Source organism: Lithobates pipiens, unplaced genomic scaffold (assembly GCF_037356315.1).
Source record: "Lithobates pipiens isolate NorthernLeopardFrog02 unplaced genomic scaffold, aLitPip1_a1.2 Scaffold_16, whole genome shotgun sequence".
Lineage (NCBI taxonomy): Eukaryota > Metazoa > Chordata > Amphibia > Anura > Ranidae > Lithobates > Lithobates pipiens.
Genome location: NW_027507748.1, coordinates 563,548,300 through 563,565,081, shown reverse-complemented (window position 1 = coordinate 563,565,081; position 16,782 = coordinate 563,548,300). Strand labels below are relative to the sequence as shown.

Below are 16,782 nucleotides of genomic sequence, written 5' to 3'. Positions count from 1 at the left end.
TTGTGAACAATATTTGAGAGAAACAGGCCTTTTGTGTACATAGAAAAAGTCGTAGATCTTTGCGTTCAGCTCATGATAAATAGGGGCAAACACAAAAGTGTTGCATTTATCATTTTGCTCAGTGTATGAAGGGTCTGAACATCTGGTGAGCATCTAAAAGAAATAATAAGGATTTCAAGATTTTTTTTGTATTCACATGGACATTTAATATTATTAAACATATATTGATGAGGTGGGTTAGTGGGGGCAACTCTGAGAACTGGGAATATACTATATAATTTGCTCCCAGTAGCACTGCAGTACCTATTTGCTTAACCTGGTGTGTCAGTGGGGCTGATGTTGTGATCAGAGTCGAAGTAGAAGAACAGAGACCTTAAGCAGCTCCTGCAGGAGTAGCTCTTCATACTTACCAGTTTTCAATGTTTTTTTTTATTATTGGGTCTTTTGTCTACATTACAGAGAAATAGCAGGAGAAGCAGTAATAAAAACCTAACAGAGATTCCACTCTATCCAAGAAAAACTATTTTGTTGAGTTCCAGTTTAATGAGAGTGTGGTTCTGTATTATCCCACAGAAAACACAATCCAAATGAATCTTTCAGAGGATTAGCGATGATATAATGATGTAAACTGTGTTCCTGATACTGCTGAGATACTTCACCACTCTTCAGTGCCTTTAAAGCAAATTTCTAGAGACCCAATTGTGTTTAAAATTTATGGCACTCTGACCCTACATGTACAGCTGTAATACCATATTTCACCAGATGGTGGTGCTACGGAAATGCAAAAAAGGACATTTCTGTTGTATGCCCTGGTAAAAATGAAGAGCTCTGGAAGGAGAGTCCTCTTTGTTACTAGGTACTTTTACAATTGACTGGTGCGCATACTGTAAATTTAAAAGGTCTATAGGACAAAACAGGGTAGGATGCTATGCCTTTGCTCCTTTTTTGTATTGTAATAGTTATGCAGCAGAAATTTGGTATGCTTATGATATACTACTGTATGTGCCTTTAGGGAGCATAACTAGCGCTGATTATCAGTTTATATTTTTAACTTAGACTGCAGTTGTGATAGCTTCCTCTGTCTTTATCTCTCTGCATTTGTTTTTGCTAAAGACAGTTTAGATGAGTGCGGCATGTTTTTCCTTCTTTCTAGTAATAAATGTGAAAGTAGGTAAAAGGCAATGGAATGCAATCTTATAGACCATGTCACTCTGGAAATAGTAGCCAATAGTATGTTTTTCTTTAGCATAATGCAGTATTTTAAGTGCCAATCACCAGAAATCTTGATTGGGAGATCAGAGGAATATAAAACAAGAATGGTTGCATCTCAATATTCAGTAGCTATGAGCTGTGATCAAAGCATCCTTTAAGAATAAACAACTCTGTAATCAATAATTATACTATAGGCAAAGTTTGGATTCATAAATATATCACAATCAAATCTCCATTTTAAATAGAATTCCAATGAAATAAGCTAGACTTCACCTAAAATAAAAAAATCCCAACACGTTTTTGGTTGCCACCACAATTAGGGTCAAACTAGAAATTAAACTTCTTACATTTTTTTATTTCTGAAAGCAGAAACCCCAAACATCATATTTAAAGTGCTGAAAATAGCATACATACCAACAAATCTAAAGGCTGTTCCAATTACTTCATATAAACCCACATTCATAGCTGACACAACTACTGTATTAATTAGTCCTTCATTTACTCATTTGAGAAATCTTACCATTATATCTCATAGAAAGTATCTTCCAAACATGAGTCCTCCAGGTTTTTACAGCTTGCCAGTATACTCTTTCAAGATTTATATTACCACACAACTTACCATGATGATTTCCCCAGGAATAGGTGTCCTTAGTTTAGTACGAAAGCGGGCATTGAGCTCCTTGATAGGAATCAGAACCATCAAGCAGAGAATGGATATAATCAGCTCGGCTATATTGGTCATATGTACAGCTCTAAAGACAGATGCCAATGTCTACACACGAAGAAAAAGAAAAAAATTACATACATCTTCTTTTCCAATATCTATGAATATGTTTGCAGTACTTCTATGATATCATAAATTACGTAATGTTTATAATTTAAAAAAAGTCAAAAAATGAACATTTCAAAATAAGGTAAGAAATAAAAATGTCAAAATAGAATGTAGAGAATGCATAGGATTTTGCTCTATGACCCAAAAACTACCAAAGCTGATTGCCCTTCTCTCTGAAAGCTAATACATTATCTTGTGGAGTGAGCACCTTGACTTTTACATTTAAATGTTTACAATAGGTTTACTTTATGCGTAAAGTAATTAATACACATTTCTATTTAAAACAATCAATTAAAACAATCACTTCTTTTTGCAAAATAATTTTTAAGCCAGCACTGCTTTTTTCGAGTTTTTGCAGCCAACTTCATATCCCAGATTCTGAGCTACTGGTTATAAAATAGAAAGTCCTATGGTAAGTCGAAGAAAATAAATAGAAATTCACACCACCAGCAATCCACTACATCCTCCCTTTCAGCTATTTGCCAGGTCAGGGTATTTATAGTTTCCCAAATACTTCCCTCTTCAAGTATATATGTAGCCCGAAAATATTTTCATAATTGGATAGAGCAGAGAAGGCTTACAACTCCTGTTGAGTATTCAAAGCTATCCAGAGTCCATTACTTCCTGTCCTGACGATAATTTTATTAGGCAGGTAGTTAGGGGAAATCTGCAACAGGGGCACAGACACAAAATTATCTGATAGGGGTTTTAGGCTTTGCTAATACAAGTAATTTTTTTGTTTTCTTTTCATTCAGCTGGAGGGATGAACAGAAAACAACTGACAGATTTCTCCATGCACACAAAGAAGGTGAATGATAGACTCCTTCTGCCGGAACACTGTAGTCTGATAGCAAAACCCTCCACTGATTAGCTGATTGACTTTAGCCGCTAATGGATATTTCCAGCATATCCCTTCAACAGTAATTGAGCAAATGATCGAGTTCTGCCATACAGGTATGGCCACACACTGATTTAAATTCAAACAGTTTCTGCTTAAGCAGACAAATTTTGATCAATGTATGGCCAGCTGTACTCTAAAAAAAAGTTTTTTTTTTCTGTATGTGTTGCTGTTGTAGAGTTCATCTCTCTTCCTGTTCAGTAAAATGTTGTCATTAGGACACGAAATGTGGGTAAATCCTTTCAACAGAGCTTTGGATAAGCCTCACTGGGGTTCTAACTCTTCCCTGCATATCCCTGGCTTTGGCTGGGCATACATTAACCTCTTCACATTCATAGAACGTATAAAAACAATCTAGATTTAAATGGTTAAAACAAGATTGGTATAACTTTTAACATTCAGTGATCAGCTGTTAAATTAAAGTGAACTGGGTGGATCTACAGCCACCTTATCTCTTTTACTGTGGTAAAGAGGACCATCCCCCAAGCCCTGGAGCTGCTTGCAATGATTCCCAGGTTCTCTCATTCATCTGGAAGCCCAGGACGGTGGAAAACATCTGGGATAACTAGATATAGAGAAGATTGAGGGGCACCCGTTCCTTAATCTCCTCTGTGACTAATGAAACTGGAAACAACCATGATTTTGTCATCAATTTTGCTACAGCCAGGGAAGCAGCTAATGAAGCATGATCTTTGCTTAAAAAGTTGCATGGGAGGGCAGGGGAGACATTGGGGTCTAACAGACCCCTGATGGCTCCATAAAGAGGACCGGTCACCTGCCCAATGCTAACACATAGGGGGCTTCTTAGCCCATTGTGATAGCAATAAAGGTAAATAAAGAAAAACATTTAAACAAAAATAAATTTTAATAAATTCAAGAAAAACAAGAAAAAAATTCCAAAGCTTCCCTGTCCCCCAAGCATACACGCAAATGCAAACTCTCGCGTAGGTCCAGCACATGTATGTATATAATGATTACAGAACACATGTGAGGTTTTGCTGCGAACATCAGAGTGAGAGCAATAATTCTAGGGTCATACTTCATGGTTAACTCTAAACTGACAACCTGCAAAGGTACTGTAGCTTGTCGCCATTATATTTTACTGAAAAATTGGTTATTATATTGTGAGCACTAAAATTTATTTTAGTATATGTTTTCCTGAAAAATTGCATTTGAGAAAGGGCTGGGCAAATATCGTGCCACAAAAAAAATTTCAACAACTACCATTTTATTCCCCAGTGCCTCTGCTTTCAGGACATACAGTATCTACTATTTGAAGGTCCTAAGTAATTTTCTAGCAAAAAATGCTGATTTTAACAAGTGTGTGAAAAATGTAAAAACTGTCTCTGACAGTGAGGCCGCGTACACACGGGCGGATTGTCTGCCCAACTAAGTTCGTCAGACAATCCGACAGACAGTCCGTTCAACTTTTGAATGAACGGACTTGCCCACACACGGCACTTTTTGAGCGGACTAATACGGCGGACTAAGTTCGCCATACAATCCGCCCAAACTTTTGAAATGAACGGACTCGCCAACACACGCGGAGGAAAGTCCGCTCATTTCGAAGGAGACGTCGCTGGCCCCGCCGCCTGGAATGGACTTATTAAAGGGGGCTCCCGGATTCCGATAAGCCCCCCGCCCGCAGACCCCGACAACCAACGGCCATGGTTGTCGGGAAGAGGCCCTTGTCCTCATCAACATGGGGACAAGGTGCTTTGGGTGGGGGGGCCGCACGGCACCCCCTTCCCCAAGGCACCCCCCATGTTGAGGGCACGCGGCCTGGTACGGCTCAGGAGGGGGGGGGCGCTCGCTCGCCCCCCTTTCCTGGCCGGCCGGGTAGCGTGCTCGGACAAGGGTCTGTTGTGGACTTGGGGGGCACCCCACGCCGATTTTTTCCGGCGTTGGGGTTCCCCTTTAAGTCCATACCAGGCGGCGGGGCCAGCGACGTCTCCGTCGCGTGCTCCGCCTACCTGGATACCCGCTCGAAATGAGCGGACTTTTCTCCGGGCAGGAAAAGTCCGCTCATTTCGAAAGTACAGCGGACTGGCACACACACGGGCGGACTGTCCGCTCAAACCAAGTTTGGACGGACAATCTTACGGAAATTCCGTAAGACTTTGTTCGTCAGACTGTCCGCTGAAAAAGTCCGCTGAAGCCCACACACGAGCGGACTGTCCGCTCAAATGTGTTTCGGTGGACTAAGTTGGGCAGACAGTCCGCCCGTGTGTACGCGGCCTAAGGCCGCGTACACACGGGCGGATTGTCTGCCCAACTAAGTTCGTCAGACAATCCGACAGACAATCCGTTCAAAATTTGCATGAACGGACTTGACCACACATGATGAGCAGACAGTCCGCTGAAAGCGTGCGTGATAACGTGTACAGCACGTACGACGGGACTAGAAAAACGACGTCCTATACACTGCAATGCAACCTTCGGCCGTGTAAATCCTTTCTGAGCATGCGCCATACTTAGTCCGTCCAACTTGCCTACACACGAGCGGACTGTCCGCTGAAACCAAGTTTGGACGGACAAAACCAAGTTTGAACGGACTGTCTTACGAAAATTCCGTAAGACTTTGTTCGTCAGATTGTCCGCTGAAAAAGTCCGCTGAAGCCCACACACGAGCGGATTGTCCGCTGAAACACGGTTCAGCGGACTAAGTTGGACAGACAATCCGCCCGTGTGTACGCGGCCTAAGTCAATAATTTGACCTTTTTTTAATATAATATCATTTAAGTTTCAGATCCCTGTTGGGTTCTTTTGCTCACTGGCATAATTACATAAGGAGCCACCGTGGGTCACATAAAACAGGGAAAACCCACAGGCAGGAGTTCATGCACAGGCTTGGTGTGGGAGACTTATTTTAGAGGAAAGGAGAAGCAAATACTTGGTAAATTAACTATTGGTGGATATTTAAATTTTCACCAGTATGACCCATATGAATCATGATTTACACAGACAGTTAGCTTATCACTAGCAGTTAACAGTTTATATACTGTTAGTATAGTATAGCAGTATAGTATAGTATAGTATAGTATAGTATAGTATAATATATACAGTGCCTTGCGAAAGTATTCAGCCCCCTTGAACTTTTCAACCTTTTGCCACATTTCAGGCTTCAAACATAAAGATATAAAATTTTTATTTTTTGTGAAGAATCACCAACAAGTGTGACACAATTGTAAAGTGGAACGAAATCTATTGGATTTTTGAAACTTTTTTAACTAATAAAAAAATGAAAAGTGGGGCGCGCCAAATTATTCGGCCCCCTTGCGTTAATACTTTGTAGAGCCACCTTTTGCTGCGATTACAGCTGCAAGTCGCTTGGGGTATGTCTCTATCAGTTTTGCACATCGAGAGACTGAAATTCTTGCCCATTCTTCCTTGCAAAACAGCTCGAACTCAGTGAGGTTGGATGGAGAGCGTTTGTGAACGGCAGTTTTCAGTTCTTTCCACAGATTCTCGATTGGATTCAGGTCTGGACTTTGACTTGGCCATTCTAACACCTGGATACGTTTATTTGTGAACCATTCCTTTGTAGATTTTGCTGTATGTTTGGGATCATTGTCTTGTTGGAAAATAAATCTCCGTCCCAGTTTCAGGTCTTTTGCAGACTCCAACAGTTTTTCATCCAGAATGGTCCTGTATTTGGCTGCATCCATCTTCCCCTCAATTTTAACCATCTTCCCTGTCCCTGCTGAAGAAAAGCAGGCCCAAACCATGATGCTGCCACTACCATGTTTGACAGTGGGGATGGTGTGTTGAGGGTGATGAGCTGTGTTGCTTTTACACCAAACATATCGTTTTGCATTGTGGGCAAAAAGTTCGATTTTGGTTTCATCTGACCAGAGCACCTTCTTCCACATGTTTGGTGTGTCTCCCAGGTGGCTTGTGGCAAACTTTAGACGAGACTTTTTATGGATATCTTTGAGAAATGGCTTTCTTCTTGCCACTCTTCCATAAAGGCCAGATTTGTGCAGTGTACGACTGATTGTTGTCATATGGACATACTCTCCCACCTCAGCTGTAGTTCTCTGCAGTTCATCCAGAGTGATCATGGGCCTCTTGGCTGCATCTCTGATCAGTCTTCTCCTTGTTTGAGCTGAAAGTTTAGAGGGACGGCCAGGTCTTGGTAGATTTGCAGTGGTCTGATACTCCTTCCATTTCAAAATGATCGCTAGCACAGTGCTCCTTGGGATGTTTAAAGCTTGGGAAATCTTTTTGTATCCAAATCCAGCTTTAAACTTCTCCGCAACAGTATTACGGACCTACCTGGTGTGTTCCTTGGTCTTCATGATGCTCTCTGCACTTTCAACAGAACCCTGAGACTATCACAGAGCAGGTGCATTTAGGCTGGGTTCACACCGCTGCGGGTGAGAGATCCGGATGTGATTCGCACCGCACTGCAGTGCAAATCACATCCGATCTGTCTGTGCGATGCGAGTTCAGCCATACAGATAGTATGGCTGAATTCGCATCGCACCCGCCGCAAACTCGCACAGGACCCTTTTTTTGGTCCGCAGCAGAATCGGATCGCATGGGTGTTCACACCACGCGATCCGATTCCTGTCCGAGTTTGCAGATCGCACTGCGATATGCGGACTGGTCTGGGGGTGTCATTAAGATTTCATTGACACTCCCAGCAGTCCGCATAGGGCAGTGTGAACTGCCGGCGGGAGGCATGCGATGTGGGAAAACGCAGCGGATTCGCGGCATTCCCGCATCGCTATGGTGTGAACCTAGCCTTATACAGAGACTTGATTACACACAGGTGGATTCTATTTATCACCATCAGTCATTTAGGACAACATTGGATCATTCAGAGATCCTCGCTGAACTTCTGGAGTGAGTTTGCTGCACTGAAAGTAAAGGGGCCGAATAATTTTGCACGCACCACTTTTCAGTTTTTTATTTGCTAAAAAAGTTTAAAAAATCCAATAGATTTCGTTCTACTTCACAATTGTGTCCCACTTGTTGGTGATTCTTCACAAAAAATTAAAATGTTATATCTTTATGTTTGAAGCCTGAAATGTGGCAAAAGGTTGAAAAGTTCAAGGGGGCCAAATACTTTCGCAAGGCACTATATATATATATATATATATATATATATATATATATACAATCAAAAGAAATACATCTGCTTTACTCCAGTTCAATTTGTTCCTTAGAAATTCCAACTACAATTGTTTTAGACTGTGGTTGTATACGCTGTCACAAGACTCTTGGCTGACCTTGAAAATGGTGAAATGTCCAGTGTGACGTGGAAGAGGGAGCCCCATCATGTTTTGTATCTGAGAGATGGTCACATGGAATGCAGCAGCATTGGTAAAAGCTTTTACTATGGGCTCAGACAAGTACGTGGAGAGGAAGCCAAGCTGTAGGACAAACATGATCACCTGGAAAGATTATACCAAAATTGATGAACACTATTGAAATAGAATTACTTAACATCTCTCATATCTTCATCTACTGTATATTGGACATCTATGACAGCCTATACTAAACAGTACAGTTAGAATATAATTCAAAACAAGAGGGATAGGAATTTACAGCTTGTGAGAACTTGCAATCTAAAGGGAAGGGCAAGTGATACAAAAGGTATTAACTGTGGGATAATGAGCTGTTTGGGAAAGTAAAATGCAGTTGATAATTAGAGGTGGGGTAGGCTTCCCTGAAGAGATGAGTTTTCAGGGATTGCCTAAAGGCAGGTCCCTGTAGAGGGAGTTCCAGAGGATGGAACAGGCTCTGGAGAAGTCCCAGAGGTGAGGCTAGGAGGAGGTGATGAGGGAACTAAATATATAAACTTCCAACTTAAAAAAGTCTACATTTCTATGTTCTTGAAAGACATAGAAAAGACAAAAACATTCTATGAGTATAATTTGCAGAAACGAACTAGAGTTTTATTTTTATTTTTTTTGTATTTTATTTCTAGATTGGAGTATGGTTTAAACTTCTGCCAGTCTTCATCTGCTTTCAATTTGGTAGATTTTAACTCAGGTGGTGGATATGGAAAAGTAAAGGGGAATCCCTTTTTAGACACAAGAACAGGTGTCACCATTGAAAGATTTCCCCTTCCGCAATGACAACTGATTCTCATCCTTTTCTGGCCTGAAGATAATGGTCTCAAATTTAGAGGATTACTTTTCAAATGCCAGGGACACAGACATCACTAACAATCTATCAGGGGTTTCAATATTTTTCTACTAGTTTTGCAGCCATTTGTGTGGTAGATATATGTACGACTGAGCAGGATTCATCATTGACACCATTTCATTCAAAAAATTGTTTTAGTATAGAGTGATAAGGGGTTAGAATCTTCTCAGTTGTTATTGCTGTCTGTGTCCTTGCTGTGGAAAATCACTCTTTTTCTGTGTGCTTGTGGTCACTGTCAATGGCACTTAAAGTGCGAACAAATCCAAAATTTTAGGAGGAATAGAAGGGAAATCTTCAAATTGGGCCACTTCAGTGACAATAGAAGGGAAATTCTCAAATTGGGCCACTCCAGTGACAGTTATCCCATTTTGAAGAATGAATTCCTCTTACTTCCTCTTGTGTCTATAGAACAGAAAAGAAAAGGAAATCTCCCCTACTGCATCCAAATGAAAAAAATGTCTTTAAATATAATTTAATATGATGGTATTGCTGTGACTTGTGTTTGAGACTGGGTTCCCACTATTGCGAATTGGATACAAATTTTTTCCGCATCCAATTCGCATGTCAGGAGGTTGTGACCGGCTCGCGATGGAGCTGGTTCACACACCTCTGGAGCAGCTCCAGAGCGAATTGCACAGGATTTCTGTGCGTCTTCTGGTTCATTTCAGGTCTGAATTCAGCCAAAAATTCGAACCGGAACTGGACCTGAAGCAATGAACAGAGACGCACCGGACCCCTGCTGCGAACCGCTCCGTACACCAGTGTGAACCAAGCCTGAGTGTTTGGTCAGGGAATAGGGAAGGATTATAAATTTGTGATCATATAGAATATCTGTGTCATACAATATGTCATGCAATATCTGTGTCATACAATATGTCACCACCCCATTTTGTCCTACCCTGCACAGATTTTGATAAATCTCTCATATAGCTGCAATAGCACATAAGGCATCCATAAGTGTTCTTAAGTCATGCAAAAGGTTGATATCATTGCGTGTTTAGCATATCTTAGGTGCCCATTGCAGCTTGAAGAATCAATGAGCAATGGGCAGTTACCTTTATTGCACTACACACATAATAGAATTTGGAAGGCCATAAGCTGTTATAATAATACTCACAGTACATTTATTATTGCCAACAAACTATATCACCCTCTTAGCTAGGTTGCTAAAAGTTGAGAAAAATGTTGTTCTTGGCTCCCCTGTAGCAGTGGAGCAAAGTTTGATTGCTTTTGACTGTTTTGGGTTCTGCTGGTTATGGTTTGTGCACTTTCCCCTGATTTCTGGTAAGTTCCAGAACTTGGTGGGTGGAAGACCCTCACTTGCATATTCATACAGCCTTAGCCAATCCCTGGCAGGGATAAATAGGGGGAGGCCTGGAACAGCAGAGTTCTTGTCCTGTGGGATAAGAACCAGCCTGAGGGCTGTGGCCCTCTGGGGCTGATAGCTGCAGTTTAGAAGAGGCTATCTGGATCCCAGCTCCTGCAAGAGCTAGGGGACCCACATCCAGAGTTCCTGAGAACAGTTGCAGGAAGTACACAGAGGATCTGACCTAGAGGCACGCAGTACAGAGGCTAGCTGGTATTGCAAGAAATCATTCAAGTACCCAGGGCAGAGTGAGTACAGGCCTGAAAGATCCCAGAGACTGTCTTTACTAACTTTTCGGAGAGTTCATTCCAGTTTGCTGGCTCTGGTTTTATAGTCACAATGGAGTTTCCCTGAGCTGTATTTCACTAGTCACTGACTTAGAGAGGATGGCTGCACACCGCAGAGACAGTACAGTTAGAAGTGTCCTCTGCTATCTTTTTCTGCTAAGTTTGGAGTATCCCAGTGTTCACCCCGCACCCTACCCAAGTTAAATCAGCATTAAACTGCAAAAAAATACATTCACAACCTACTTCTTGAATTATGAGACTGTGAAATGCTGTGTGCCTGGCTGCCATGTGTCTCATAGAAAATGGAACCTGGTATAAATTAGCCAGCCCAGTCTGCGGTCTGTGCTACAAAAGGGATACTATTAATAAATTCTCACACATACCCCTAATACAGTAAATATGCTAGTATCCCACAACAGATAATCAGCCAGGAGTGAAATGTGTGTTTACCATGATAAGTCCCATAAGGAAGGCTATAGCAGCTGCCATGCCTATTCTCTGAGCATAGATCTCCAACTGTTCCTCCCCAGTGAGGTTTCTATCCAAAGGATTCTGGACAAGATGTTCATCAATAACTGAACCAGTCATCAGGCTTAGCACAGCAAATGTACCTAGAAAATAAAGCATTATTGTATTCATCACGCCATTGGATTCTCTTTAATAGCCAATGTCAGGGGGGAGACATTAGGCAATCCTTCCCCAAAATGAATGATGTACCCTTACAGGATCCTTCATTTACCATATACTTCTATTTCATGGGCTTTATCAATTAAAATTCCATTGACCATCTTCAGATCTTGTGTTTGGTAGCAGCTCTGTCTTCTTTTGTTACAAGTGTCTACATATTTTCATGTGTTATCCCAGCACAACTAGCCAAGTTTCTTTAAAGTAGATGTATAGACAAAGCCTCTTGTTATTTTTTCATGATGTAGGGAAAGGTTGAAGCCCATCTCAGTAATGTTTTTGCCGTCTCTTTCTCGTTGAGATTTCTCTTCCCTTCCTGTTCAACAGGAAGTAAAAGGATATCAAGAGAATTCCCCTTGTTATCACCAGAACAGGTGTCCCTATTAGAGGACTTACCCACACCTCTTGTTTGGTGACCACAACAGAGAAGATGAATCTCCCCATCTAGAAAAATTATGGCAATTAAAAACTGACAGGGATTCTAAGCATTATACTCTATCCAAAATGTTAATCAAAAAAGTTTAGGGCATACATGCCCTTTATTTGTAGTTTTATTTAAGTTCTAGTTCATTAATTGATTGCTATGAGTTATTGCAATTTCACACATTTTTAATTTCTACAGGTAGCAGGAGAAAATGTGAAAGCAAACCCAAAAGACTCCAAAAATAAAGTTGTATCTGAACTGTAGTGTTAGCAGGTTTTACAAATGACAACCGTTGGGTATAACTACATTGTAAAACTCTAGAATGAAATTCAGTGTTTGTTCCTGTACAGCTTTTCATTAGGCCACAAGTTTAAATATTCCTCTACAAAATGTTCCATTTTAAATTTCCCAATGAGATATTGTACTTTTATAAATCCTAGAACCCTTTTAGAACACATGATCTGTCTGTATATTTGCAGTTTTATTTGCTCACCAGTTGCCAGTTTGTCGTTATAACAAAATCGAATTGAATCTAGGTAGATTTCCCCCACCAAGGGTTAGAATCTCAGGCCAAAACATATGAAATTATATTACATCTGTTATTTGACTTATATATTTGGTAGTCTTACCAGTAGAAACATGATGTCCAGTCCCAAGTAACATGTAGAGGACAACAGGAAAGAAAGATGTGTAGAGTCCATAAACTGGAGCCACTGAAGTTAGTAACGCAAAGGCCATCCCTAGTGCAAATAAATAATATGAATTTAGGTTTGCTTGAAATTTAGTTCAGCCGTCTTTATTTATTGATATTTTTGATATGCAAAATAGATCACAATATGTAATTCCAAGAACAATTTGTTAGACATATGTGTGTATGTCATTTTAACATTTACTATGGATACAATCATTTTAAGTACCGTACTCAAAATATTCTGTTGTTTTTTATTTCCTGTCTATAATATCATATTGTGCTTTTAGAGGTACTTCTACATGACACAAGAATTTTTCAAATGCCTCATTTGAAATGTAAATAAAAGTCAAAATCTTTTTTTGGGGGGGATTTTTCTTTCTGTCTCACACTGGGAAGATGTTCCTTTATTTCCTTTTCTGAATACATAGTAGCAGGTGTCACTGAAATAGGTATCCTCATTGGAAGATTTTCACCTTCTGTCCCAGTAGTAATGGATTCCAAGACAAAAATTGAGAGTGAGTCACCCCAGCATGGATAAAAAAAGAAACAAAAACCCAAAAACTTCTCCACTCGATTATCAAATAAAAATGAAAAAAAACAAACAAAGGTTTTGGCTTTAGATATACTTGTATCAATCTAAATCTATGAAATGACAGTCCTTCCTTACCCATAAATAAATATGACAAAAAGTGATCACAGAAAAGCATATTGGTAGCACAGCATAAGTGCACAGGACTCCTATTGCATTAGTCTACCCCATTGCACCATATTGGTAATGTGGTGGTTTGAGAACTCCTTTTGCTTACGCATTAGCAAATACAGGAGAGGTATTCCCAAAGACACCCAATGTAGTGAGTGAGTTGGAGTGTGGTGAAGAAGTCCTTGCACTGTTTTTACCATGCTTTTAAATTTTAGAGACCCATAGGAATAAACTTTAATGCATATTAAGCCACATGGGCAAACACATTCATGCAGAAATACTGCATGGTGGGGAGGTGTCAGCAGCGGTGGTCATTTTGGTACCCATAGGCTATTCTGGGAGTGGAAAAAGTAAGGACAGTCAAAAAGCATTAGACCTACTTTTACATATATGTATATTTTGTCTGGGTCTAACTTTGTGTCAGGTGGTGATGATCATGATGATATAGAAAAGTGTAGCACATGGGAACTGGCTCAGGAGGACACAGAGAACATGAGAAAAGTAGAGTGGTGAAGCTGAACAACAAAAAAAGACACCATTACCATGAGGCAGAAACTCCTCTAATATTTCTATCATCATGTATAACATATGTAGTCAGGAGCCCTCATGTTTGGCTCCTAAAACACACATTTGAGAATTTTTTTCTCTCAAACAATGCACTTCATTCTGTGGACAACAAGGCCAAGATTTTCCAAATTATAATCATCATTTCAGTCTCCACTTCAAAGCCCAAATAAATATTTCCATCATCTCTTCTTGCTGCTGCTTTTCCTGTACCAGCTGCCCACCATGGTTCTAATAGCAAAGTGATAACTGTCATCTTCAACAGAATGCTCATATTCAAAAGCAGCAATGACAAACAGCCACAACATTCTCTTCCTCTTTCCTACCATCACCAATAGTTCATAACGGTGTCTGGGCAGGAAACACATTCACAAGCAGGCAACTGCATGTCTGTCAACTTTGCCAAGGAAACACATGGGGTGTGCACAATACAGGATACATTTGCACCATTTTTCTTAATAAATGACTCCCAGCTCTGTACCCTCATTAAGTCTGAAATAGCATGTTTCCTGCACTTCTACAAGGCAGATACAGCTAGGGGTAATACTCAAATTGGTAAGCAGCAGTCACAATAATACTTCACGCAATGGAGTACAATTGGTAACTAACAACACTACAAATGACCAGACTTTTTTTCATATGTTCAATACAGAAGTTCTCCCCATCAGAGACAGCAACACAACCTACATTGTACCCCTTATTCCGCCTATTATGCATATAAAGTACAATGCTATTTTTCAAATGGTGGGCTTCGATGAGAGGTGGTTTTGTATTCACCAGAAAGTCACTTCCTGGATCCCCCCCCATCTTGTCCAGCTGGGCAACATAGTCCCATGAAATGAAAAAAACATCACCACTGAACTACATGTGGGGAAACCTAAACCTCCCTGCATAACTCAGGTAATATACCACCCAATGACAATCTTTGCAAAGACAGAATGACTTTCCTTTCAATGATTCAATACACCCATACAGTATGTCGTATGCGTATGAAAGTAATGTATTGAGCATCATGTATTAACAAGGAAACAATTCACACATTTTAGGAGTACCTCTCCATAAAAGGTACATGCTGGATAAAAAAAATGTACAATATGAATACAACATATGGGTTTAAAACATGACTAAACAATCAGCAATAACGGAAAATTCAGTATTCCTTGATCAGAACATATAATGTCCAATAAACAAAAAAAAGGGGAGAGGGGAGGGAAGCAGGACAGTGTAACAGAGGAATAGGGTAAAAAGAGGGAAATGGGAGGAACCATTGAAACTTGAACATCTACAGGCCTAAAAGGTCTGCATCAAAATCAGGAAGAAGGAAATGTGTAGACCAGTGGTACTATGTTAGCAAGAATTTATTAATTTAAACAGAGATTCTATATTCAGTTTTCACATGTGTCATGACCTGAGTAACTCTAGATCTGGTTTTGGCAATAGAAAGAGTAGTCGTTTTCATGCCTTATCGATAGCCTGTTTTGCAGCTATGAGAAAATTAACCAGTAGCTAGAACTGGAACTTAAAAAGATCAGGCAGTATAATATTTAGGAGCATGCATTTGAGATAAGGGGATATCCTACAGCACAATAATTTCACCGCCACCCAGAGTGGCTGGACCACAGGACATGTCCACCACATATGATAAAATAACCCCAGAAGGCCACAGCCCTGGAAACAGAGGGGTGCATAATGGAAGATCCTAACAGGTACCATGCACTAACGTATTGGATTATGTATTTGGTTTTGGTTGCCAACACTTTACGTGAGCTAGATTTAACGTGAGCCCAAATATGAAACCATTACACATCCAAAAGATGGCCCTTTGCTGTGTGGAAGTAGGAAGCTGTGGCGTAAATGGCGTCAGCAAGTTATTTAGAAATGAGAGAGATTAAACGCTGCTATTCTCCTTATCCATACGAACAGATGTTTATGCATCAATGCAAGGAAGAAACCAACAAGAGATTTGCAGCGGATGAGCACCCATAATAAGAGTTGGAAGAGGAAAATAAACATAGTTGAATATTGAGGAAAAGGAGGACAACATGTTGAGGACATGCTGGATGAGATCATAATGATGATCATAAAAAAAAGAATCTAAATGAGAGGGCAGAGAATGAAGCAACTGTTACTCTGGCATATTTTGCAAGCGTACCTGTTTTTTATTAGAGCAGCAGGGCACTGCTGACCATAACAGTGGTTTTGGAAACTCCTAGGGTAAAAGGCCCATATAACAGGAGCATTGTGAAAACATATAATGGAGCAAGGACAGAAAACTGCCCACCAATATAGATACACAGGAGTGCCAATACACATACATGGGATTATAATCCACAATCTACTTAGGTCAGACCAGAATATACATGACAGAAGGGCTGAACCAAAAATTATGAACAGACTGAGGCTAGAGTGCCACTCCTGGAACACTGGTAGGACACTTCAGGACTTGTTGAATGCCCAAAGAGTCTGCCAGAGACTGCAGCACTGATGGAAAGGAAATAGACATTGGCCACCGGAGAGGTGAGTTTAAAACAACTTCTACTACAGGAACCAGCCCTTTGGATTTGTTTAGGAAACCAGCAGGGTGTTTTAATGTGAGGAACACATAAGGATCCAGGTATGGACATTAAAGCAAACCTGTGGTTTATTAAGACATATCAAGCAATCACATATTGTGTAGACATACTATGTATAGCAGTCACCTCCAAGTACCCGCAAATCAATCTAATATTCTGTACAGTGACCTGGGACCTTGAAAAAACAGTGTATTCCAGTATACAAATATTGAACACTTCTGTGTTCTCTAGCCTTAGCAGAGGAGGACTGGGCTTCAGTGGCCCAGAGTGGAAATATCGAAACATTAAAATAAGGCCTGGTTTATTCCTTTCAGCTAGAGCTACTATACGTTTTCATGAAAATTAATAGACATAACCTCTAGTGACAGCAAGGGGCACAATATCCCATATAT

At 40.4% G+C, this 16,782-nt stretch overlaps 1 protein-coding gene across 1 annotated transcript in view; it reads right to left on the bottom strand.

Annotated features, from left to right (window-relative positions):
- LOC143983663 (solute carrier family 26 member 10-like) overlaps window positions 1–16,782 on the bottom strand; it is a 109,477-nt gene that overhangs the window by 55,247 nt on the left and 37,448 nt on the right. The window contains exons 2-5 of the mRNA XM_077483627.1: window positions 12,492–12,602; window positions 11,205–11,365; window positions 8,180–8,344; window positions 1,832–1,984 (exon numbers count right to left, since the gene is read on the bottom strand). Of these exons, the coding sequence (XP_077339753.1) occupies window positions 1,832–1,984; window positions 8,180–8,344; window positions 11,205–11,365; window positions 12,492–12,602 (590 nt within the window). The remainder of the gene's footprint in view (window positions 1–1,831; window positions 1,985–8,179; window positions 8,345–11,204; window positions 11,366–12,491; window positions 12,603–16,782) is intronic.